Here is a 26,530-nt window from a genome sequence, read left to right on the forward strand (position 1 = left end):
AGGGAGAAGTCTGGTTCCAACAATAGGGAGCCACAACTCACACTTATCGGTGTTCTGTAGAAATTTTGAAACAGTTATTTCCTCAATGTCCTCTCTCTTCGCGAGGATACATCATCCGGCCTCTAAGGTCACCCTGTTTATCACCTTGTAGCCTGCCCAGCTAGCCGCGCGTCTAACGCGCCGCTTCCCGAGCGAGAAGGCGTGCCGGACCCCAGCACGAATCCGCCGGGCGGATTAGTGTCGAGGTCCGGCGTGCCGGCCAGCCTGTGGATGGTTTTCGGGCTGTTTTCCATCTACCTCGGCGAATGCGGGCTTGTTCCCCTTACTCCGCCTCAGTTACACTGTGTCAGCGATTGCTGCACAAACACCGTTTCCATGTATGTATATACTATAATTATTCTACCACACCAACATTGGGGGGGGGGGGGGGGGGGGGGTGTTCCACTGGGGGCTGAACTGCACAATAACCCTGAGTTTGGTGTTTGGTGTGGTGTGGGTGGACTGCTGTCACCTGTTGTGGGGTTGCAAACAACTGAGGGCTTCGGTGGGATGAAGCCTCTCTGTCACTTCTACATCCCCGGATTAATACACACATTCATACATACATATCACCTTGTGATATTTTTTTCTTTGCGGACACTTAAAGGGTGAAATGCACAAAAATAGCCCCCTCAACCCTGCAAGCGTGTAAGGAGGTAATTACCCAGAAAGTGGCTGCCATTGCTTCGGAAATGACCCAAAGAACTACGGACAACTTCTGGGAAAGGCTTCTTTTGTGTGTCAACAATGGAGAATGCCATTTTCTGCTCATAATTTTTAAAACCAGATGATGTAAAAAGGCATAGTATTTATTGTTCACAAATAAAGGTATTTTCACTATATCTTTTCTTTGTAATTACCTTTTGAAATAAGTGAGGTCCTTTTGGTGGACCTTGTAGAATGACTCGCATTGAGTGCTTTGTAATCAATCTTTTTTGTAGACTGCTTAGATTTTTCTAGTGTCCTGTCACTGTCACCTGCTTTATTTATGGCTGAGCTTATGTCGTAACCACGTTTTATATCCCTACAAACTGAAACACACAGATATTTGTATGAGTTTACAGATTCCAATTCTGACTCGTTGGTATTATAATCACAGGACACTACATCTTTTCGTATTGAAAACTGCACAGTTTTCTTTTCAGAACATTTTCTAATCAATATCTGACTGAGTATTTGTGCAGCTTTTCACAGGCAAAACAATTACAGATAAGTGCATCATTTGCAAAAAGTTTGACATTACTATTAATTTCACCTGAAGTTACGTCTACATCTGTCAATGATTCTCCATCAAAGATAAAATGCTGCATCCATCCTACCATAAATCCTCAATTCCGTCACGAATCACGCTCGATAGCACATGTGTGATCTTACATTTGATAGTGTGCGTGGGTGTGCTAATTTGCCAAACGCTTTTCGGAAATCAAGAAATACTGCATCTACCTGACTGCCTTGATCCACAGCTTTCAGTATGTCATGGGAGAAAAGTGTGAGTTGGGTTTCACATGACCGATGTTTTTTTGGACTCTGTGTTGGCTAGCATGGAGGAAGACATTTTATTCGAGAGACCTCATTATATCTGACCTCATAATGTGTCCCAAGATTCTACAATGGATGGGTGTCAAGGACACTGAACAGTAGTTTGGTGGATCACTTCTGCTACCCTTCTTATAGATGGATGTGAACTATGCTTTCTTACAAGTACTGGGTACAGTTTTTTGTTCGAGGTATCTACAGTATGTTAAGGTCAAAAGAAGGGCTTACGAACGCAACCGCAAATTCTATAAAGGATCTCATGGCGATTCCACCGGCCTGGATGAACTTTTAGCTGTTTCTAGATGTTACTGCTAGTAATTTAAATGACCTGAGTCAAAGGAACATGTTGGAGTGTGTTTTTTGAAGTTTTCCCAGCAGGTAGAATATTCCACCATCTTTCGAGAGTACATCTAGGATAGCAATAATTCTTCTTCCTACGCTCCGGCTAGTAACAGCATAGCTATCTTGAAAGTGAGTTGGTTACTTGAAGATATCAGGACAGTTACTTGCCGAAATATCAGAAAAGGAAATATTGTTATCCCAGGTGAACGGCTGAAAGATGATTGACTAGGATGGAGAGTCTTTGACCTCTATGAAGGTAACTGGGGGATATTTGAAGCGTGTCGCTTAGATGTCGTCTACAGCACATCCATTTCCTAAACTGCGATCTTCTGGGCTGAACAAGTTGTAGATTATAGCATTATCGATCTGTGATTCATCATTTTTCCTATTCTTGCTTCCTTGCATTGTATGCTCTCATTTTTTGAAGAATATGATCAGATGCATTGAACTTGAGGACAAGTAAGCGCTTGTTAAGAGTTGCATTCTTTGTGAGGAGGGACACGTACTCATTCTGCTGAAGGGTTCTTGTGCAACAGTACCAAGAGAAAACCCACTAAGGTTCCCTACTCCTTGTCTACGCTAAAACGTTTAGGAGGCTATCTGTGCCAGAAATGACGCATCGTAAACGCCAAAATAAACTCTATTTTCTTTTAAAGAAAATCACTTAGTTCGTGTGAGTTTCTTGAAGATATAATCTGGAGTAAGAAAGAACGTAATTTCGGAAGAAAACTCAAGGACAGTCAGGCATTTCCCACGCTCCTGTGTCTTCAAAGGGCTCCAAAACAGCGGAAAATTATATGCTTCAGCGAAGATCTGTATAAGATTTGTTATAATTTTCAGTTTTATTAAGTTACAAACCAATCTCATTGTGTAATTGGTGACAGGAAAAAGGCGGGAGGATAACAGTAGCCAGGGGTGGTTAGAAGTTTGACGAAAAATCTTAAGGTCAGTCCTCGGAATTGTTTTCTGTCGCTTATCGCTTCTATCCATTCAGGGAACACTTTGTGTCTGTGAAAAAAGTTGTGTTGTTCTGTTTTTCTCACCGTGGGTTTGACTATAAGTCAATCTAAAACTGGAAGTGTAACTCAGCCATGCAACAAAGGGCACTTTGGGAACAAACAAATATCAAAGTTGATAACAGCTTTGCTTTACTCTCTCCAGGAGCGTTTTCTGCCCTTTGTCTCTATTGTGCAAAACCACCCTGTATGTACAACTGTAGGTGTATAGGTGTACTAACAGCTGTCAATGCTGTGAAAACTTAATAACAGAGAAAAGCGAGCCCTTTGATCGAAGAAAAATGACTGCCAAGGTGTTAATTTCTGAATTTTGTGGCAAAAAGGTTTTGTAAAAAGCACTCCATATCACCAACAGAGAATTGCGTGGATTAGGAGGAGGAAGTAGTCTTCTTATTTCGTGAATTCAGAAAGCGACGCCCTGACGGCGTGTAGCAAGTACTTTTTGACACGTAACGAGACGTGATATGAGGAACAAGCAAAATACGCAATAGCCCTGAGATACTGCTGTGTTCATCTGCCTAAGCTGGCTGTTGCTTTTACGCTAATATTGCAAATCGTTCCGAAAATATGAATGACTGTCCGACGATATTAATATGATGACCAGCAAGCAATATAAAACGCACAGATCCTTGACGAATCTCTTATGGATACAGGGAAAACAACCCGGTGTAATATCACCAAGGAACTGTATGATTTCGAATGCATTGAAAGCGCGGCGGTCTTTTGTTTCTTACGAACTTGCGTCAACGAACTTGGCGTATAAATAGGACGCGGCTAGATCCCGAGGCGGTTGACCGCGGCGTGCGGAAGAGGGCGGTGGAACGTGCGCGTTCAGTACCGCTGGCTTCCATCCTGAGGTCAGTGCTTTGCACCGTAATATGGAATTTATACTAACTCGTTCTAATCACTGCTTAGACCTTTGTACTTGTGCCTCAGACAAATGTTTCGCTACAGTCATTTGTGTCAAAAGTGCTTAACCCAACAAATGCATTTAATGACAGCGGAAACAGAGTGGTCAATATACTGAGAAATATGAGTGATGAAGTATACGAAAGCGAAACATACATAACTGTGCATGAGTTGAATGTAAAAAGATAGACAATTACGAAGACTTACTCGCTGCAAAAAGATAATAAAAAATCACTGTGGACCATATATCCGACATTCGCATGCCGTCTGGAACTTGATGGCCTTTCTTTCGAGAAAATGTTTTAATGAATTTGTCACTGCAATGACTTTCTCTTCCCTTCGGTTTCAGAAAATAAAATTACAATAAACGACTGTGCAGATATTTCCAGTACTGTAGCAACAAGTCTCTTTTTATAGTTTTCAGTACTTGACATTTCTGACAGGGAACGATAAGGAATCCGTACAAGTAATATCGAACATATCAGTCGACAGCTCTAGATCGATTTTAACACAGCGCTATACTGGATATACACGCCCCTCCTCGGTCTCTTGACAGAATTGGAATCGCAATTCCGTACTGTGCGGATAGTTCATTTTCATATGGTTTTCTGTCTGAGCTTCAGCTATTGAATGCGTTCATACGTACTTGATTTCCCTGCTACCATTGCTTTTCCGTTTTTGTGACTGTGATTCCTTTACTTTCAATAAATACACCTGTAGCAGGTATACCACCATCAAATAAAACAAAAGCCACCTGCTTCCCATTCATTACATATTTTGTTTTGAAACAAAAAACAATAGCATACAAAATGGACATGTTTTCGTGATCGGTTCATTCTTCCTGTAAACACAAGGAGAAATTCGTTGGAAACGGGGAGTGACACGTCGGATACGGAAGTGTGTGTACGTACCTTCGCGGCAAGTATAGTGTTGTGCATCAAACAGCCGAATGCAGAGATGTTATGCGTGCTTCCAGGTGTAGCATCTTTGCAGTTCCTATCGTCCCAGCCAAACTTATCGATCAATTATATTTGCAGACCTGTCTTTAAATTATTTGTTTTGATGCCCATGATTAAATGTTCGTGTACAGTTCTGCATAGTAACCTTTGTATTTTAAGCAATACAGAAATTTTGCTTACGATTTTATAAATTCTGTGCTGCGCAGTCAACAACATTCTATGAGCTCACAAAACAAGGAACACGAAAGGGAGGACGGCGAGGCCTCAAGGTACGTTGAGTGGTGTGTAGCTAACGTCGTGGAAACATAAATATACGGATATCTTTGAAATGCGTATTTTACTTCGTTTCTTAATCTGCTGACTGCGTATTGTGATGCGTGTAGTTCTTCAGCTGCATCGTCTTCAGAGTTAACATCAACGTCGCATTCAACAGACACAATGAAGCGAGCAGCTGCCAAGAAATTGATAGAGCGTTATTTTTACCAGTTAACCGATGGCTGTGGTAACACCAACTGTGATAATGAATTTTGTGCGTCGAGTGGGAAAGTATGTAAACATTGTGTGATTTCCTATTGGTTATATGTTACATTGAATTTATTCTGGTTTATTTACGTAACTAACGTGTTAATTTCGTGGTGAACAGGTTAAGTCGTTGACACCAAACCAGGCAGCTGTACAGGCCATTCAGTTGTTCTCTCAGGAAGCACGACTTTGTGATGCACAGCCTACAAAAGTTGCAAGGACACAGCAAACCATGACGACCAAAAATAATGAAAAGGATTCAGTGAAGGGAGATGATGTGACAAAGAATGACTCGTGCATGGGTGCAATAACCCCAACTAAAGTATTTACCATTCTCAATAAATTGGAGACGAATGATTCAGCACACTGTACAGGTAAGGAAGATGGCACAATATAAATTTTCATTTTAGCATCTAAATGGTTTCTATGTTTCCTATGTAAAGATATTGACGAAATTTGTTACTGAATAGTTGTGAACAAGGCCTGAATTTATCTTTGCATAACAAATATATGCTGAGACATTCACGAAGCAATGGAAATTGGCATACATTTCATTTTTCTTTCTTAAGCCGTATCAGGAACCTGAAACTATTATTTCGGAACTAGGTTGAGAGGAACAGATGATACTGTTTGATTATGATTGATTTTGAAGAATGTAGCCTACATTTTCTGTATGGGAGTACATACGATCTGTATAACCACACACACAGTATTATTGTGTACCTTTTTGAATGAATGAAACTCATGTGTTTACCATTTACCTAACTGATTTAACCTATAATAGCATAGACAGCCTCATAGTCTGTAGTTAGATGCTCTGCTGTGCTCATCACTATCATTAAATATCACTGTCTCCCGCATATGCGGCCTACTAGAGACAGTGAATGTAAAATTAGATTATTAACTGCCCCCACACAAGGGGTATAAGCAACCATTCTTTTCTCTCATCAGTGACCGAAATGATAAGAATCCTAAAGAAACATATGTGGTAGGACACAATACTGTCCCATATGAATTGCAGATTAGATGTGGAACAGTTTTTAGGAGGATGAAATGGCAAGCAGGTGTGAGAAAAGTGCTGAAATATCTAACAGATAACTTCTGTTTTTTGAGTTACTGTAGTTTGGTACTGAGGATAAGTACTGAGTGCAGAGTGATGCAATTGTCATACTCACAAGGAGAGGTCCCCAGCAGTTTGATACTTTTTTAAACCGTCTGTACTGTGGTATAGGTTAATGTTCCAGCTATCACACCTGCAGCCATTCATCCTGGTAGGCACTCATTTGTGAGTTGGAGTTTTGTATGGCACTCAATAATAGCAGCATATTGACTGGTTGATGAGTAATGAAATGCAGAAGCTCATGGGTTCAAATCTCATCACGTATTTTAATTTTTTATTTTTAAATATGTATTGTAGTTAATTTGCTCATTATTTTAATTCAGTTAATTGGATTAAATGTAATTTCTTATTCCTATGTCACATCATTTTAATCGTCATATCAGCTTCTTCGTTTGCTCTTTTTCCTCCCTATCATTCATTTTGCACTTGAAATCTTTGTTAATGTGATTTTAATTAATTTTGATTTAATTTCTTTAATTGTCCAACTTTTTTGTCCATGTTATTGCAATCATTATTTCTGTTTCTCATTTTTGTTGAATTTGGTTTTATCTATAATTCCTTCTTTTGTTTAAATCTTCATCTCCATTATTTTGTCCATAGTGCATTAGGAATTAAGGCTATGTTTTAAATGTTTGTACAATAATTACCATAAAAAACCCTTGTAATGAAAAATGTTTTGACACTGTTGCACAGCCGATGTAAATAGATAATTTCATGTTTTGTTTTTAACCAGTAGATTGTCATTTTCAGAGATAAATATAATTAAATTAACATTCACAAAAGTTTCAAGTTGAAAAAGACTGACACAAAATAAAAATGAGAACAGATGAAAAAATTGATAAATTATGATATGACAAAGAAACAGAAATAAAAAATACATTTAAATCAATTAATTGAATATAAATAATGATCGGTTATTTTGATAAATATTTAAAAATAGAACAGATTTAAGGCACGTGATGAGATTCGAACCAGTGACCTTCAGCATGTGAAGGCCTTACGCCATGCGTCCACTGTCCATAAGTCTTCTTTTTTATAGTATTGAACGTCACATGAAATTACAAATTTTCTTCCCCCTTCGATTACTCTCTAACGAGGGCCCACCATGGTGAATGCCTGCTGGGTGTGATAATCTTAACACACATCACCACATAGGTGGTTTCCAAAAGTTGGTCCCACCACTGGGGCTCTCTCCTTGTCAGTGTGGACTTTAGGCTATGTGGAGCTGGGAATAATTAAAAACAACCTGTGGTGTTGTAGTTGATTTAAACCAACTAAACGCATTCTCTGAAAATTATTTCGAGTAGTTAGTTCATGAACCCCTCACGAATAGTAAATGGGTGTGAAAACACACTTGACCTCTTAGCAACAAATAATCCTGAGTTAATAACGAGCATCAAAACAGATTCAGGGATTAGTGAACACAGGGTTGTCATAGCAAGATTGTATATTGTAATCCCCAAATCCTCGAAAAATAGGCTAAAAATATACCTATTCAAAAAAACAGATAAAAATTCACTTGAAGACTTCCTGAAAGACAATCTCCACTCATTTCAAATGAATAATATAAGTGTAGACCAGATGTGGCTTGAATTCAAAGAAATAGTATCGGCACCAATTGAGAGATCTATGCCAAATAAATTAACAAACGACGGAGGATCATCCTTGGTACACAAAACTGGTTAGAACACTGTTGCAGAAACAATGAAACAAACATGCCAAATATAAACAGACGCAAAATCCCAAAGATTGGCAATCTTTTACAGAAGCTTGAAATTTAGTGCGGACTTCATGCGAGATTCTTATAACAGTTTTATAACTGTTTCCACTGCGAAACTCTGTCTTGAAACCTGGCAGAAAATCCAAAGAGATTCTGATTGTATGTGAAGTATGTTAGCGGCAAGAAGCAATCAATGCCTTCTCTGCGTGATAGCAATGGAGATACTGTCGAAGACAGTGCTGCCAAAGCAGAGTTTCTAAACACAGCCTTCCGAAATGCCTTCACGAAAGATGACGAAGTAAATATTCCAGAATTCGAATAGAGAACAGCTGTCAACATGAGTAACGTAGAAGTAAATATCCTCGGAGTAGTGAAGCAACTTAAATCACTTAATAAAAGCAAGTCTTCTGGTCCATACTGTATACTAATTAGGTCCCTTTTGGAGTATGCTGATGCATTAGCTCCATATGTAACAATCATAGACAACCGTTCGCTCGACGAAAGGTCCATACCCAAAGACAGGAAAGTTGCTTAGGTCACACCAATATTCAAGTAAGGTAGTAGGAGTAATCCACTAAATTACAGGCCCATATCATTAACGTCGATTTGCAGCAGGATTTTGGAACATATATTGTGTTCAAACATTATGAATTACCTCAAAGAAAATGGTCTATTGACACACAGTCAGCATGGGTTTAGAGAACATCGTTCCTGTGAAACACAACTAGCTCTTTATTCACATGAAGTGTTGTGTGCTATTGACAAGGGATTTGAGATCAATTCCGTATTTCTGGATTTCGCGAAGCCTTTTGTCACTGTACCGCACAAGCGGCTTGTAGTGAAATTGCGTGCTTATGGAATTTTTGATTTCCTCCCAGAGAGGTCACAGTTCATAGTAATTGAAGGAAAGTCGTAGAGTAAAACAGAAGTGATTTCTGGCTTTCCCCAAGGTAGTGTTACAGGTTCTTTGCTGTTCCTTATCTGCATGAACGATTTGGGAGACAATCTAATTAGCCATCTTCGGTTGTTTGCAGATAGTGCTGTCATTTATCAACTAATAAAGTCATCCTAAGACGAAAACAAACTGTACTGAAAGGAACTCATTAAATTTTGGTTACACGATAAATCAGTCTTAATCTAAAAGCCATAAATTCAACTAAATACCTAGGTATTACAATTACGAACAACTTAAATTGGAACGAACATACAGAAAATGTTGTGGGGAAGGCTAACCAAAGACTGCGTTTTATTGGCAGGACACTTAGAAAATGTAACAGATCTACTAAGGAGACTGCCTACACTACGCTTGTCCGTCCACTTTTTAGAATAGTGCTGCACAGTGTGCGATCCTTTCCTTATAGGACTGATGGAGTACATAGAAAAAGTTCAAAGAAAGGCAGCACGTTTTGTATTACCGCAGAACATGGGAGAGAGTGTCACAGAAATGATACAGGATTTGGGCTGGACATAATTAAAAGTAAGGCATTTTTCGTTGAGATGGAATCTTCTCAAGATATTCCAATCACCAACTTTCTCCTCCGAATGCGAAAATAGTTTGTTGACATTATCTTACATAGGGAGAAACAATCACCACGATAAAATAAGGGAAATCAGAGCTGGTACGGGAAGATATAGGTGTTCGTTCTTTCCGTGCGCTATACGATATTGGAATAATAGAGAAATGTGAAGGTGGTTTGATGAACCTTCTTCCAGGGGCTTAAATGTGATTCGCAGACTGTCCGTGTAGACGTAGAACTGTGGGTGGTTGTGTATCATCATATTGTCATATTTATATAAATACTTCAAGAAACTGAGACGTAATTTCAAAGTGATCACCAAATGATTCGTTACAATGGTTTAGTGTGTTGTACATTTACAAAGGTGGGCCACTTTATTGGCTTTCATGTACAGGTGAAATTACTGTGCGGAGTGGACATATATGTAACCTGAGATCACCACATTGGAAATTGCCAGTTCAACTTTACAGTAACTAAAGCCAAATTTCGTTCCCTGTCATCACATTTGTTGGTCTGCACAACTCACTATGAAACTATTACTTTCCAACATAAATTAGACCAGGATATGCATTACAGAGCAGCATTTGGCCAAATCATATACTAAACAACAGCTGTAGATTAGACATTTGTCACATCTTTATGCCAACAAAGTAGTAAAGAAAACTGATCTTCCCATTGGATGCATAGAGGAATACAGTACCATTACACAAAAATAATTCCAGGAACAACGTGAAAGTAATGGCACAACTGTAGGATTTTTGGGGTTGTGGCCAGGGATGAATAAAAAAAAATGGCATTTCTAATGTAAAACAGTTGGATTTCAGTTGTTTATTACAGGTAAATTATGAAATATAGAAACACATTGCTCCTGGCACTGGATAAAGGAATGTTCAAACTTTTATGTTTGCACAGACACTGTGCCATACATTTGACATTAGCACCATATGTTGCTAGAGAAATATTGAAACGGTACTCCATTTCATTCCACTCATGAATCAATGGGTCCCTGTTTACTGAATCGACAGCCTCAACAATTCAGCTTTTCAGGTGTTGAAGGGTAGCTGCCATAGGTGGGTCAAAGACTCTTTATCACTTACGTACCCCCACCAAAAAAAAAATTGCAAGGCGTGAGGTCTGGTGTGGGATGCCAAAGGCAGTGAATGAGATGGTGTTGTCCACTTCTTCCAATACAATGTTGTGGAATGCTGGAGTTAAGATAACTCTGCACCTCAAGCTGAAAGTGAGGTGAGGTGCTGTCGTGTGTAAAAATGAAGTCATTGAATACCTCTTAATGTTGAGGAAACAATCAGTTTTGCAGCATGTCCAGGTATAAGATTCCTGTCGTAGTTCCCTTAAAAAAGAAAGATCCGTGAACTTTGAACAGAAACGGCACAAAATACACTCGGTTTCAGTGACTCCATTTTATTTGCCATGTCCTGGAGAAATGAAATTCAAAATCCGTACCTTCTGTTATAATCACTGGAAAGCAAATGCTGCAGTAACTGCAACTTATAAGGCCTTGTATGCACATGTCATTTCAGAACACAACAGACCATTGTTTCGAGGAAGTGGCCCCCTGCAGGTCCGGAGATTAGAATAGGCCCGAGGTATTCCTGCCTGTCGTAAGAGGTGACTAAAAGGAGTCTCTCACATTTTGGCCTTTATGTGATGGTCCCCTGTAGCGTTTGACCTCCATTTTTCAAAATTTTCCCGAAGAGTGAGCCAATTGGGAAGGGCGCCTTACATGGTGCATTGTGTCCATCGTGCCTTGAGATCTTTAGCCCACTTTCTTGTCATAGCACTGCAGTCCAGCTCATTCTCCATCTCTTGGGCAAGGACATCTTCCTGGGTGCGTTTTCCACCATGCACTATGCAGTGTCACTTTTTGCACCCACGATGACCATGGACTTCTTTGCATCTGGTATCCAGCACGGTAGCCAGTCCATTGTTGTAGGGCTGCCATGAAGCTGTGGATGTCAGAATAAGGACGACAAAGGAAATAACTCTGCAATGTGTATCTTCCTCCAGATGGTGCAGTAACCCTGAATGTATTAGCTGCACTGATTGATCATCTCCCTAAACCTTTCCTACTTCTGGGAGATTTTAATGCCCATAACCCCTTGTGGGGTGGCACCGTACTTACTGGGCGTGGCAGAGCTGTTGAAACTTCACTGTCTCAGTTAGACCTCTGCCTCTTAAATACTCGGTAGTTACTTGGCCATTGATTTATCCATTTGCAGCCCAGGACTTCTCCCATCTATCCACTGGAGAGCATATGATGACCTGTGTGGTAGTGACCACTTCCCCATCTTCCTTTCACTGCCCCGGCATCAGGCCCATGGACACCTATCCAGATTGGCTTTAAACAAGGCAGACTGGGAAACTTTCACCTCTGCAGTCACCATTGACTCTCCCCCAAACGGTAACATCGATGTGACGGTTGAGCAGGTGACTACAACAATTGTTACTGCAGCGGAAAACGCGATCCCTCGCTGTTTAGGGTGTCTTCGTGTCACCGGGGAAAGGTGATCCCTTGGTGGTCGCTGGAAGTCGCTGAGGCAATTAAGAAGTGTCGGCGAGCTCTACAGTGGCATAAGTGGCACCCTTCCCTTGAGCACCTCATAGCCTTTAAGTGGCTCCGTGCCCATGTTCTCCAGCTTATCAAAAGATGGTACCAGGAGTGTTGGGAGAGGTACATCTCCACCATTGGGTGCCATACATCACCTTCCCGAGTCTGGACGAAGATCAGATGTCTTTTTGGGATCCAGACCCCAACAGCTGTCCCTGGCATTAACCTCGATGGCGTGTTATCTACCAACACAAACGCGATTGCTGAACATTATGTTCGGGCCTCTGTGTCGGAGAACTACATCCCAGCATTTCACACCATCAAATGGCGGATGGAAAGGAAAGTCCTCTCATTCGCTACACGCCACAGTGGACCCTATGATGCCCCGTTTACAGAGTGGGAGCTATTAAGTACCCTTGCACATTCTCCGACACAGCTCCTGAGCCAGATTGAATCCACAGTCAGATGATTAAACATCTCTCATCTTACTACAAGCGACATCTCATCGTCATCTTCAACTGGATCTGGTGTGATGGTGTTGTTTCCATTGTATTGGCTGGAGAGCACCATCATTCCGGTGCTTAAACCCGGTAAAAATCCATTTGATGTGGATAGCTATTGGCCCATCAGACTCACCAACGTTCTTTGTAAGCTGCTGAAATGTACGGTGTGTTGGTGGTTGGGTTGGGTCGGGTCCTGGAGTCACGTGGCCTACTGGCACCAGGGTCTCCAAGGACTGCTCCCGATTTTTATCCAGAATTTCCTGTCGCTTCATACTGTCAGTGTCCAAGTTGGTGACTCCCATGGTTCCCCCCATATCCAGGAGAATGGGCTCCCGCAGGGCTCGGTATTGAGTGTGTCTCTATTTTTAGTTGCCATTAATGGTCTAGCAGCAGCTGTAAGGCCGGCCGTCTCACCTTCTGTGTATGCAGACAACTTCTGCATTTCGTACAGCTCCACCAGTACTGGTGTTGCTGAGCGCTGCTTACAGGGAGCCATCCACAAGGCACAGTCATGGGCTCTAGCCCACAGGTTCCAGTTTTTGGCCGCAAAGTCGTGTGTTATTTCACTTCTGTTGGTGTCGTACCATTCATCTGGAACCAAAACTTGACCTTAATGATGATCCACTCACCGTAGTGGAGATATATCGATCCTTAGGACTGGTTTTCTATGCCGAATTGACTTGGCTTCCTCACCTCCATCAGCTTAAGCGGAAGTGCTGGCAGCACCTCAATGCCCTCCGCTGCCTGAGCAACACCAACTGGGGTGCAGATCACTCTACGCTTCTGCAGCTATACAGAGCCCTTGTTCAATCCTGCCTTGACTATGGTAGTGTGGTTTATGGATTGGCAGCACCCTCAGCATTGTGTTTTTCGACCCAGTGCACCACTCTGGCGTTTGCCTAGCGACAGGAGCATTTAGGACGAGTCCGGTGACCATTGTCCTGGTGGAGGCTGGAGTCCATTGCAGGTTGCTGTTGTTGTGGTCTTCAGTCCTGAGACTGGTTTGATGCAGCTCTCCATGCTACTCTATCCTGTGCAAGTTTCTTCATCTCCTAGTATCTACTGCAGCTTACATCCTTCTGAATCTGCTTAGTGTATTCATCTCTTGGTCTCCCTCTACGATTTTTACCCTCCACGCTGCCCTCCAATACTAAATTGGTGATCCCTCGATGTCTCAGAACATGTCCTACCAACCGATCCCTTCTTCTAGTCAAGTTGTCCAACAAGCTCCTCTTCTCCCCAATTCTATTCAATACCTCCTCATTAGTTATGTGATCTACCCATCTAATCTTCAGCATTCTTCTGTAGTGCCACATTTAGAAAGCTTCTATTCTCTTCTTGTCTAAACTATTTATCGTCCACATTTCACTTCCATACATGACTACACTCCATACAAATACTTTCAGAAATGACTTCTTAACATTTAAATCCATACTCGATGTTAACAAATTTTTCTACTTCAGAAACGCTTTAATTGCCATTGCCAGTCTACATTTTATATCCTCTCTACTTCGACCATCATCGGCTATTTTGCTCCCCAAATAGCAAAACTCCTTTACTACTTTAAGTGTCTCATTTCCTAATCTAATTCCCTCAGCATCACCCAACTTAATTCGACTACATTCCATTATCCTCATTTTGCTTTTGTTGATGTTCATCTTATACCCTCCTTTCAAGACACTCTCCATTCCGTTCAGCTGCTCTTCCAAGTCCTTTACTGTCTCTGACAGAATTACAATGTCATCGGCGAACCTCAAAGTTTTTATTTCTTCTCCATGGATTTTAATACCTACTCCGAACTTTTCTTTTGTTTCCTTTATTGCTTGCTCAATATACAGATTGAATAACATCGGGGATAGGTTACAAGCCTGTCTCACTTCCTTCCCAACCACTGCTTCCCTTTCATACCCCTCGACTCTTATAACTGCCATCTGGTTTCTGTACAAATTGTAAATAGCCTTTCGCACCGTGTGTTTTACCCCTGCCACCTTCAAAATTTGAAAGAGAGTATTCCAATCAACATTGTCAAAAGCTTTCTCTAAGTCTACAAATGCTAGAAACGTAGGTTTGCCTTTCCTTAATCTTTCTTCTAAGATTCAGGTTAGGCGTGCGCAGTTGTTCTCCAGTTACATTGCACATGTTTGTAATTCTCCTGCGCATCTGAATTACCGTCTCCATTTCCCGCCCATGGCTGTTCATCTCCCTCATTGGCAGCCCAGGTCAGGGCTTACAATTGCAGTTCATGTGCGATCCCTTTTCTCCAAACTGGAGTCCTTGCCTTTACCACCTATACTTGAGGTTCATTCACGAACACCTCCGTTGTATACACCTAGGCCAAAGCTTCGCCTGGACCTTTCACATAGCCCTAAGGACTCTTTTAACCCTGTGACTCTCTGCTGTGACTTCCTCTTGGTTCTCGACATGTACTTGGGCCGTGAAGTGGTTTACACCGACGGCTCAATGGCTGATGGTCTCATTGGCTTTGCCTATGTTCGTGGAGGACATATAGAACAGCACTCTGTACCAGATGGCTGCAGTGTTTTCACTGCAGAGCTGGTGGCCATATCTCGTGCTCTTGAGCACATCCGCTCATGCCCAGGTGAGTCATTTCTCCTGTGTAGTGACTCCTTGAGCAGCCTACAAGCTACCGACCAGTGCTACCCCCGTCTTCCTTTGATTGTGACCATCCAGGACTCCATCTATTCTGTGGGACGGTCCAGTCATTCAGTGGTGTTTGTCTGGATCCCAGGTCACGTGGGAATCCCAGGCAACGAACTTTCCGACAGGCTGGTCAAACAGGCTACGTAAAGCCGCTTATGGAGATTGGCTTCTCTGAAACTGACCTGCATTCAGAATTACGCCGCAAGGTTTTGCTGCTTTGAGAGACAAAATAGCATAACCTCAGTACGCACAACAAGCTGTGTGCCATTAAGAAAACTACGAATGTGTTTTAACATTTTCTCTAAGTTTTAGCACATGTCCTTTGTCCCTGTGTGTCCTCCACCCTAGTGCCTTCAGGGTGGAAGTTTTAGTGTGTTGCAGAGTGGCTGGCTTTTCCTTTTTATCTTCGGAACAAGATACTGATGAATTCGTAATTTGGTCCCCTTGGCCCTCTTTTAAACAAACCAACCAACCGAGGAAGTGGAAGTTACTGGACTGCCTGTCTTGTGGACTTCAGAGGGCTCCATGGGAACGCATCTTGGATATGCTCGACATTTTCATCAGCCATGCTGACTGACCAGTGGTCTTCCCTTTGCATATGCAACCAACTTCCAAGAATTTTGTATACCATTGTAACTATGATTGTGCCCCCCTGCGGGTTCGGGGGTTAGAATAGGCCCGCGGTATTCCTGCCTGTCGTAAGAGGCGACTAAAAGGAGTCTCAAACTTTTCGGCCTTAATATGATGGTCCCCTAAGGGGTTTGACCACTAGATTCCAAGATTTTCTGTTAGTGCGTACCATTTGGGGAAGGACGCCTTACGTGGTGCATTCTATATCCATCTTGCCCTAAGATCTGGCACAACCGATATGGTCATGGTGTTGGTCTTACACCGAGCATCTGGCCACGTCAGCTGCAGTGTGTTCCGGGTGGCATACATGCCCTCCATTATGCACTTCCATCTCCGCACTCATGACACATATGGATATTTGACACCCAACATCCAGCACGGTAGCCAGTCCGTTGTGGTGGGGTCGTCATGTACCCTCTTGGTGGTAGCCCCCTGACTACACAGGGATCGCACTGCTGATGCCTGAGCTGCTACCTCCCCGCGTCTGCCAAGGAGTAGATTCCTATCCCTCTGGGGCATCGGGACTCCCGGCAAAGGCCATCCTGCCAGGTGGTCTTTGCTGCGGCTGGGTGGCGCCCGTGGGGAGAGCCCCTGGTCGGAGTGGGTGGCATCAGGGCGGATGACCCGCAATGAAGTGTGGTACATCATCTCTTGCTGGTGGGCCTCCACCAGCAGTCTCTAAGCGATCTAAGTCTAACCCCAACGGCAAGCAATACAATCAAAGATCATTTCCCTCCCTAGCCACACCATGGGAGGAATGCATGGCTAAAGACAGCAGTGGAGATTATTCACCCCAGTACCTTGTCTGTACGTGGGTTGATGGTGACTCTTTTATGCCAACCAAGCCTCAGTTTTTTGTGGAGCATTTAGAGGACAAGTTCGGGGAGGTGGAGGGCTTGTCCAAAATGCGCTCTGGGTCAGTTCCCATCAAAACAGCTTCCTCTGCCCAGTCACGGAGGTTGCTCGCTTGTGACAAGTTGGGGGATGTTTCAGTTAGCATCACGCCCCATAAGAGTCTCAACATGGTCCAGGGTATTATATTCCACAGGAATCTTCTTCTGCAGTCCGACGATGAACTGCACGCCAACCTAGAACGACAAGGTGTTCACTTCGTCCGGCGCATCCATCGGGGTCCGAGGGATAATCAGGTAGCCACCGGTGCCTTCATCTTGGCCTTTGAGGGTGATGTCTTACCCAAAAAGGTTAAGGTGATGGTTTACCGTTGTGATGTGAAGCCATATATCCCTCCTCCGATGAGTTGTTTTAAATGCTGGAAGTTTGGGCACATGTCATCTCGCTGTACTTCCAGCATCTCGTGTCGGGATTGTGGACGTCCTTCACATCCCAATACTCCATGTGCCCAGCCTCCTATCTGTGTTAACTGCGGAGAACACCATTCCCCCTGCTCGCCGGACTGTAGGACATTCCAGAAAGAAAGGAAGATAATGGAATATAAGACCCTGGACCGCCTGACCTACCCCGAGGCTAGGCGGAAATATGAGCGGCTCCATCCTTTGGCAATGACATCAACCTACGCCGTTGCTGCAACGACGGTTCTCCCATCGTCACGAATCGGCTCTAAGATCCGTCAGAATTTACCAGCCCCCTTGCTTGTGGGGGGCACTTCACAACCTGTTGCTCCTGCTCCATCTACTTCAGGAGCAACACCCCCCACCCCCCCCCCCAACAATCGGGGACATCAGTTCCCCCTTCCCAGCCAGAGAAGCGTAAGACTTCTTCGGCTACTCTCGCAAGGAAGGGGTCCCTTGGGGACCTCCCTTCACAAGTTCCGACTAGCGGCACAGCAGACACCCGCAAGTGGCTCAAACAACCACCAGTCCCTGGTCATAGGGCCTCACGGTCGTCGTCCGTCCCTGAGACTGACCCTGTGAAGCCCTCCAAGCCTGCACCACCGAAGGCACAACGAGAGAAACAGAAACAGAAGAAAGTCCCAAGAATACCGACATTGCGGTGGCACCCGTCCCACCGCTTCCTACAAGCTCTACGTCTGAGGACGAGGTGGAGATTCTGGCGTCTGCTGAGGACCTCGATCTCGCCGGTCCCTCAGACGCCATGGATAGCGCTAGCACCGGTGCTCAATTGGAGGCAGCAGGTGACTCCGCGGTGTAATCTGCCTTCCACGTCCCGTTACGCTTTTCTCAGACACGGCCAATACCATCCTCCAGTGGAACTGCAGCGGTTTCTTCCACCATCTAGCTGAGCTCCGCCAACTTATCAGCCTTCACCCTTTCTTCTGCATTGCTTTTCAGGAAACTTGGTTTCCAGCAATGTGAACCCCCGCCCTCCGTGGCTATCGGGGTTATTATAAGAACCGGGCAGCTTATGAAAGGGTGTCTGGTGGCGTCTGCATTTATGTCCTTAACTCTCTTCACAGCGAGTCTGTCCCTCTACATACAGCTTTAGAGGCTGTCGCTGTTCGGGTGTGGACGCCACAGGCTGTTACTGTCTGCAGTCTTTACCTTCCACCGGATGGTGATGTCCCGCAACCTGTCCTGGCTGCGCTGATAGCCCAATTGCCGCCACCTTTCCTGTTACTGGGTGACTTTAACGCCCATAACGCTCTGTGGGGTGGGTCGGTGGTGACAGGTCGAGGCGCCACCATTGAGCATTTATTGGCACAGCTCGATCTTTCGCTTTTAAATGATGGTTCCTTCACACACTTCAGCGTGGCGCATGGCACGTACTACGCCATCGACCTTTCGATTTGCAGCCCTAGCCTGTTACCGTCTGTTGACTGGAGTGTGCATGACGACCTGTGTGGTAGTGACCACTTTCCGATCTTTGTCACTGCCACAGCGTCAGTCTTCTGGGCAGCCTTGCAGGTGGGCCATGAATAAGGCTGACTGGGACTTGTTTTCCTCCACTGCTGTTATTGAGCCTCTCTCTAGTGATGACATTGATGCGGTGGTTCAATCGGTCACCACCGGCATCGTTACTGCCGCCGAATCTGCCATTCCCCATTCTTCTGGGTCCCCTCGGCGGTAGACTGTGCCTTGGTGGTCGCCTGAGATCGCTGAAGCGATTAAAGATCGCCGGCGGGTGCTCCAGCGTCACAAGCGACATCCCTCCATCGAAAACCTTATCGCCTTCAAACAGCTGCGTGCGCGAGCCCGCCGCCTTATCCGCCAAAGCAAGCAGGAGTGCTGGGAGCAGTATGTGTCCACCATTGGCCTCCATGTCTCTCCATCACAGGTCTGGGCCAAGATCCGACGCCTCTATGGCTATCGGACCCCTGTCAGCATCCCTGCGCTCTCACTGAATGGAGCAGTTTGTACAGACTCCGACAAAATTGCCAACAGCTTGGCAGAGCATTTTGCTCTGAGTTCCGCTTCTTCCAATTACCCACTGGCCTTCCGCCCCATTAAAGAGCGGATGGAACGTCGGAGCCTTTCTTTTCGCACCCACCATTCTGACTCCTACAATGCTCCATTCAGTGAGTTGGAATTTCACAGTGCGCTTGCCGCGATACCACTCCTGGGCCAGATCGCATCCACTGTCAGATGCTGAAACACCTTTCAGTGGACTGCCAGCGACAGCTCCTCGACCTTTACAACCGCATTTGGGTTGAGGGTGAGTTTCTGTCGAAATGGCAAGAAAGTATTGTTATCCCCATTCTGAAACCTGGGAAGAACCCTTTGGAGGTGGACGGCTACTGTCCCATTAGCCTCACCCACGTTCTTTGCAAATTGCTTGAACGGATGGTGAGCCGGTGGTTGAACTGGGTACTGGAGTCAAGGGGCCTTCTGGCTCCATCTCAGGGTGGGTTCCGTAAAGGCCGCTCCGCCACCGACAATCTGGTGAGTCTGAAGTCGGCCATCCGTACTGCCTTTGCCCGCCGTCAGCACCTGGTCGCTGTCTTTTTCAACATGAGGAAGGCGTACGATACGACATTGCGTCATCACATCCTTTCTGCGCTTCATGGATGGGGTCTTCGGGGCCCTCTGCCGATCTTTATCCACAATTTTCTGTCGTATCATACCTTCCGCGTGCAAGTCGCGGCCTCCCATAGTTCCTCCCGCGTGCAGGAGACCGGTGTGCCCCAGGGAACTGTTTTAAGTGTCTGCCTGTTTTTAATAGCCATTAACGGGCTTGCTGCGGCGGTGGAGACGTCTGTCTCAGCGTCCCTGTATGCTGACGACTTCTGCCTTTACTACAGCTCTACTGGCATTGCAGCTGTTGAACGTCAGCTACAGGGTGCAATCCGCAAGGCGCAGTCTTGGGCTGTAGCGCATGGTTTTCAGTTTTCGGCTGCCAAGACCCGCGTTATGCATTTCTGCCGGCGCCGAACAGTCCATCCTGAGCCGCAGCTTTATCTTGCCGACGACCTCCTTGCTGTGGTGGAGACCCACAGGTTTTTGGATGTAGTTTTTGATGCCCGGCTGACTTGGCTGCCTCATGTTCGGCAGCTTAAACAGGCGTGTTGGCGGCTTCTAAACGCTCTGAGATGCTTGAGCCACGCCCGCTGGGGCGCTGATCGATCTAGCCTGTTGCGGCTCTACCAGGCGTTAATCCAGTCCCGTCTGGATTATGGGAGCCTGGCTTATGGCTCAGCATCCCCATCTGCGTTGCGGGTGCTGGACCCGATCCTCCACAGCGGGACACGCCTAGCCATTGGTGCTTTCCGTACCAGCCCTGTGGACAGCATACTAGTGGAGGCAGGTGTCCCTCCCCTGCGGTTATGGCGCCAACGTTTGCTGGCCGCTTATGCTGCCCATGTTTTTAGCTTGCCCGGGCATCCAAACTATCGTCTCCTGTTCCCGCAATCGGTCGTCCATCTGCCAGAACGTCGGCCCCGGTCAGGTTGTACGATCGCGGTCCGCGTCAAAGAGCTTCTCTCCGGGCTTAGGGTTTTCACTGTTCCAACTCCTTTTCGGGCCACTTTGCATACATCCCCATGGTGTGTTCCTCGCCCTTGCCTTCGGCTCGACTTGGCACAGGGCCCGAAGGACTCAGTCCCTCCAGAGGCCTTCCGCCGCTGCTTTTATTCCATCCTGGCCACGTATCAGGGCTCTGGAGTTGTATACACTAACGGTTCGATGGTTGCTGGTCGTGTCGGTTATGCACTAACTCTAGGGGACCATTCCGAACAACGTTCCTTGCCGGACGGCTGCAGCGTTTACACTGCTGAGCTGGTCGCCATCTTTCGTGCCCTAGAGTATATCCGCCCCTGCTCAGGTGAGTCCTTTGTTATCTGTAGCGATTCCCTGAGCGGTTTATGAGCTCTCGACCAGTGTTTCCCTCGTTCTCGTCATTGCTATCCGTGAGTCCCTGCATACTCTTGCCCGTTGCGGCCGCTCTGTGGTCTTTGTGTGGACCCCCGGTCATGTCGGTATACCGGGCAATGAACGTGTTGACCGCCTGGCCAAACAGGCCACCAGTGAACCCACTCTAGACATTGGCCTTCCAGAGACTGATTTGAGGGCAGTCTTACGCCGCAAAGTTATCTTGCTTTGGGACGCTGAATGGCGCAGTCTGGCCACCCCTAACAAACTCCGTGCCGTCAAGGAGACGACGACTGTGTGGCACTCCTCCTTGCGAGTCTCTCGCAAGGAGTCTGTTGTCCTCTGCCAACTGCGTATTGGGCACACACGGATGACCCACGGCCACTTATTGCGCCATGAGGACCCCCCCTCTCTGTCGCTGCGGCTCGGCATTGAAAGTGGTCTACATTTTGTTGGACTGTCCACTTTTATCTGTGCTCCGGCAGACGTTTGCGCTGCCTGACACACTCTCTGCCCTTTTAATAGATGACTCTGCCATGGTGGACTTAGTTTTGCGTTTTATTTGGGCAGGGGGGTTTTTATCGTTTAATCTGAGTGTTTATGTTCTTTTTTTTTAGTTTTGATTCTGGCTTTTAGCCTCTGATTTTAAACTGAGTTTTTAATGTGTTCTTGGTGGTTGGCTTTTCCTCTTTTTTTTTTTCTCTATGGTCGGCCAACCACCGTCACACTCTGTGTGATTTTAATTTGTTTTGTCTGATCTCTGTCGGAGTATTTATTGTCCTGTGTCGTCTGACGTCTTTCCTGCTGTTTGTTTTTATTCTCTTTGGGTGGTTTTAATTTTTTGGAAAAAGGGACCGATGACCGTCGCAGTCTGGTCCCTTTAATCCCACAAACCAACCAACCAACTATGATTGTGCAGAGGTGGCTTCTTGCTGAGTCGACGGCAGAGTACACGTTGTATTTCAGCAGTGGTTTCACTTCATGCAAATTCCAACATACACAGGATGATTTCTCTTGTGGTGTAGTTGCCATATTGCTACGAACAAACAACAGCACCCCTGTCTCAAAACTTTGAACCTTCCTCTATCCAGTGACATGTTCAACGTGTGTTTATCTTTTATAGTTTGTTTATAATAAACAATTAAAATCTGTTCTGGTTCTTGAAGCACCAAGTACTTACCCAAACAAAAAGTTATTCAAAAGTGAAGTAAGCCAAAATTACATCAAATCCACAAAATTGGTGTTGGAAATTTCATTTGACCTGTGTATTTAGAACGAAGTCGACATCCAAAACTTTTGCTCTGGTATTGAATACATCTAGGACAAAGCCAACAACAGAAAAAAAGATAGAAAAAGCCTTGCTGGTATAACTATTATCAAAAATCTAATGTTACTGAAATAGCTAGAACAACCTCTTTGATACCCACCAATCTTAATTAATCATTATTAGCTATAGCTAACACATACAACATGCAAACTCAAAAAAATTACATAAATATAGATTTCCATATAAAACACATGTACCATACTTCTAGAGTAAACAAGTCATAAAACCATACATAACACTGGCCATATTCAACCACCAGACCAGACAACTGGAGGACATGTATCTTTGTCACCAAATCACCCATTGTGTGTGCAATGACATGATAGTTAATTTCTTTGTCGCAACAAATATAAAGCAAAAATTAACTCTCCAACCATTAACAACATGCCAAACTAACAATTTCAAAGCCAGAAACATATATGTAGCCAGGAACTGTTGGTACTATAACTCATTAACAAAGCTCTAAATACACAATTCCAATACAAAGCCTTCAAGTAATATACAATGACTGACAAAGAATTCTACACCATTCCATTCAATGCTAGTGCCACAACGTACTGCAAAACACCACCTTCAAACCCAATCCATTTCAGGCATACCGGCAACGTTCACATAATACAACACAGTTACATCACGGATCAGACTGACATCCGGTACTGGGTGTTTCAGTTGGCCTGGGTTAGGGTGGCATATCTCACATAGTGTAGAGCATAGAGAGCAGAGAATTCAGTTTGCTTCCCTATAGAACCAAGGCTCTCGACATGTACAGTAATGATATAATCCTCAGAAGTATTGACTGATTCTCACAGATCAGGCAGTGATATTATCTGATATGTCATGCTAGTAGAGGCAGAATGAGAACACAGCCCAGGTAAACAATGCAGAACATGTTACTTAATGAACACAAAAACAAAAAGCTGCTTCATGAGTGAGGTTTTATTAGGACTGTTCATAGTAAAGTTTTGGTTAGTACTTGATTAACAGAAGTTCATAATTGGGCAGATGACCCCAATAAATGACAAAGCTAAAGTATGAGTTCACTTTGGTGTTGAAAGTTATAACACAGAGTAACGGTAATGCCCAGTACTAAAATTCACTGCAGTCTTCAGTGTAGAGGCCCCTTCCTGGCAATGCCTGAGGTACCATCTGCAGCATCGTCGACAGGACTGACTGCGGACCTTTGGTACAGAGCCGAGTGGAGGGTCTGAATCAGAGGCTGAGACGGTTCTGCGACGGTGTGGGCTGCAGATTCCTCGACTTGCGCCACAGGGTGGTGGGGTTTCGGGTTCCGCTGGATAGGTCAGGAGTCCACTACACGCAACAAGCGGCTACACGGGTAGCAGGGGTTGTGTGGCGTGGGCTGGGCGGTTTTTTAGGTTAGATGGCCTTGGGCAAGTACAGAAAGGGCAACAGCCTCAACGGGTGCGGGGCAAAGTCAGGACATGCGGGGACCAAGCAGCAATCGGTATTGTAATTGTCAACTGTCGAAGCTGCGTTGGTAAAGTACCGGAACTTCAAGCGCTGATAGAAAGCGCCGAAGCTGAAATCGTTATAGGTACAGAAAGCTGGCTTAAGCCAGAGATAAATTCTGCCGAAATTTTTACAAAGGTACAGGCGGTGTTTAGAAAGGATAGATTGCATGCAACCGGTGGTGGAGTGTTCATCGCTGTTAGTAGTAGTTTATCCTGTAGTGAAGTAGAAGTGGATAGTTCCTGTGAATTATTATGGGTGGAGGTTACACTAAACAACCGAACTAGGTTAATAATTGGCTCCTTTTACCGACCTCCCGACTCAGCAGCATTAGTGGCAGAACAACTGAGAGAAAATTTGGAATACATTTCACATAAATTTTCTCAGCATGTTATAGTCTTAGGTGGAGATTTCAATTTACCAGATATAGACTGGGACACTCAGATGTTTAGGACGGGTGGTAGGGACAGAGCATCGAGTGACATTATACTGAGTGCACTATCCGAAAATTACCTCGAGCAATTAAACAGAGAACCGACTCGTGGAGATAACATATTGGACCTACTGATAACAAACAGACCCGAACTTTTCGAATCTGTATGTACAGAACAGGGAATCAGTGATCATAAGGCCGTTGCAGCATCCCTGAATATGGAAGTTAATAGGAATATAAAAAAAGGGAGGAAGGTTTATCTGTTTAGCAAGAGTAATAGAAGGCAGATTTCAGACTACCTAACAGATCAAAACGAAAATTTCTGTTCCGACACTGACAATGTTGAGTGTTTATGGAAAAAGTTCAAGGCAATCGTAAAATGCGTTTTAGACAGGTACGTGCCGAGTAAAACTGTGAGGGACGGGAAAAACCCACCGTGGTACAATAACAAAGTTAGGAAACTACTGCGAAAGCAAAGAGAGCTCCACTCCAAGTTTAAACGCAGCCAAAACCTCTCAGACAAACAGAAGCTAAACGATGTCAAAGTTAGCGTAAGGAGGGCTATGCGTGAAGCGTTCATTGAATTCGAAAGTAAAATTCTATGTACCGACTTGACAGAAAATCCTAGGAAGTTCTGGTCTTACGTTAAATCAGTAAGTGGCTCGAAACAGCATATCCAGACACTACGGGATGATGATGGCATTGAAACAGAGGATGACACGCGTAAAGCTGAAATACTAAACAGCTTTTTCCAAAGCTGTTTCACAGAGGAAGACCGCACTGCAGTTCCTTCTCTAAATCCTCGCACAAACGAAAAAATGGCTGACATCGAAATAAGTGTCCAAGGAATAGAAAAGCAACTGGAATCACTCAATAGAGGAAAGTCCACTGGACCTGACTGGATACCAATTCGATTCTACACAGAGTACGCGAAAGAACTTGCCCCCTTTCTAACAGCCGTGTACCACAAGTCTCTAGAGGAACGGAGGGTTCCAAATGATTGGAAAAGAGCACAGATAGTCCCAGTCTTCAAGAAGGGTCGTCGAGCAGATGCACAAAACTATAGACCTATATCTCTTACGTCGATCTCTTGTAGAATTTTAGAACATGTTTTTTGCTCGCGTATCATGTCATTTCTGGAAACCCAGAATCTACTATGTAGGAATCAACATGGATTCCGGAAACAGCGATCGTGTGAGACCCAACTCGCCTTATTTGTTCATGAGACCCAGAAAATATTAGATACAGGCTCCCAGGTAGATGCTATTTTTCTTGACTTCCGGAAGGCGTTCGATACAGTTCCGCACTGTCGCCTGATAAGCAAAGTAAGAGCCTACGGAATATCAGACCAGCTGTGTGGCTGGATTGAGGAGTTTTTGGCAAACAGAACACAGCATGTTGTTATCAATGGAGAGACGTCTACAGACGTTAAAGTAACCTCTGGCGTGCCACAGGGGAGTGTTATGGGACCATTGCTTTTCACAATATATATAAATGACTTAGTAGATAGTGTCGGAAGTTCCATGCGGCTTTTCGCGGATGATGCTGTAGTATACAGAGAAGTTGCTGCATTAGAAAATTGTAGCGAAATACAGGAAGATCTGCAGCGGATAGGCACTTGGTGCAGGGAGTGGCAACTGACCCTTAACATAGACAAATGTAATGTATTGCGAATACATAGAAAGAAGGATCCTTTATTGTATGATTATATGATAGCGGAACAAACACTGGTAGCAGTTACTTCTGTAAAATATCTGGGAGTATGCGTACGGAACGATTTGAAGTGGAATGATCATATAAAACTAATTGTTGGTAAGGTGGGTACCAGGTTGAGATTCATTGGGAGAGTGCTTAGAAAATGTAGTCCATCAACAAAGGAGGTGGCTTACAAAACACTCGTTCGACCTATACTTGAGTATTGCTCATCAGTGTGGGATCCGTACCAGGTCGGGTTGACGGAGGAGATAGAGAAGATACAAAGAAGAGCGGCGCGTTTCATCACTGGGTTATTTGG

General features: G+C 44.5%; 1 protein-coding gene across 2 annotated transcripts in view; it reads left to right on the forward strand.

Annotated features, from left to right (window-relative positions):
• The first annotated feature begins 4,830 nt into the window (after positions 1 to 4,830).
• Positions 4,831 to 26,530, forward strand: part of LOC124621838 (ubiquitin-protein ligase E3A) — a 137,442-nt gene continuing 115,742 nt past the window's right edge. Inside the window, exons 1-3 of one of the 2 annotated variants that reach the window (XM_047147280.1) lie at positions 4,831 to 5,070; positions 5,185 to 5,347; positions 5,445 to 5,697. In XM_047147280.1, the coding sequence (XP_047003236.1) occupies positions 5,021 to 5,070; positions 5,185 to 5,347; positions 5,445 to 5,697 (466 nt within the window). In that variant the 5' untranslated portion in view covers positions 4,831 to 5,020. The remainder of the gene's footprint in view (positions 5,071 to 5,184; positions 5,348 to 5,444; positions 5,698 to 26,530) is intronic. The other variant, XM_047147281.1, reaches the window with a different exon arrangement.

Source organism: Schistocerca americana, chromosome 7 (genome assembly GCF_021461395.2).
Source record: "Schistocerca americana isolate TAMUIC-IGC-003095 chromosome 7, iqSchAmer2.1, whole genome shotgun sequence".
NCBI classification, from domain to species: Eukaryota; Metazoa; Arthropoda; class Insecta; order Orthoptera; family Acrididae; genus Schistocerca; species Schistocerca americana.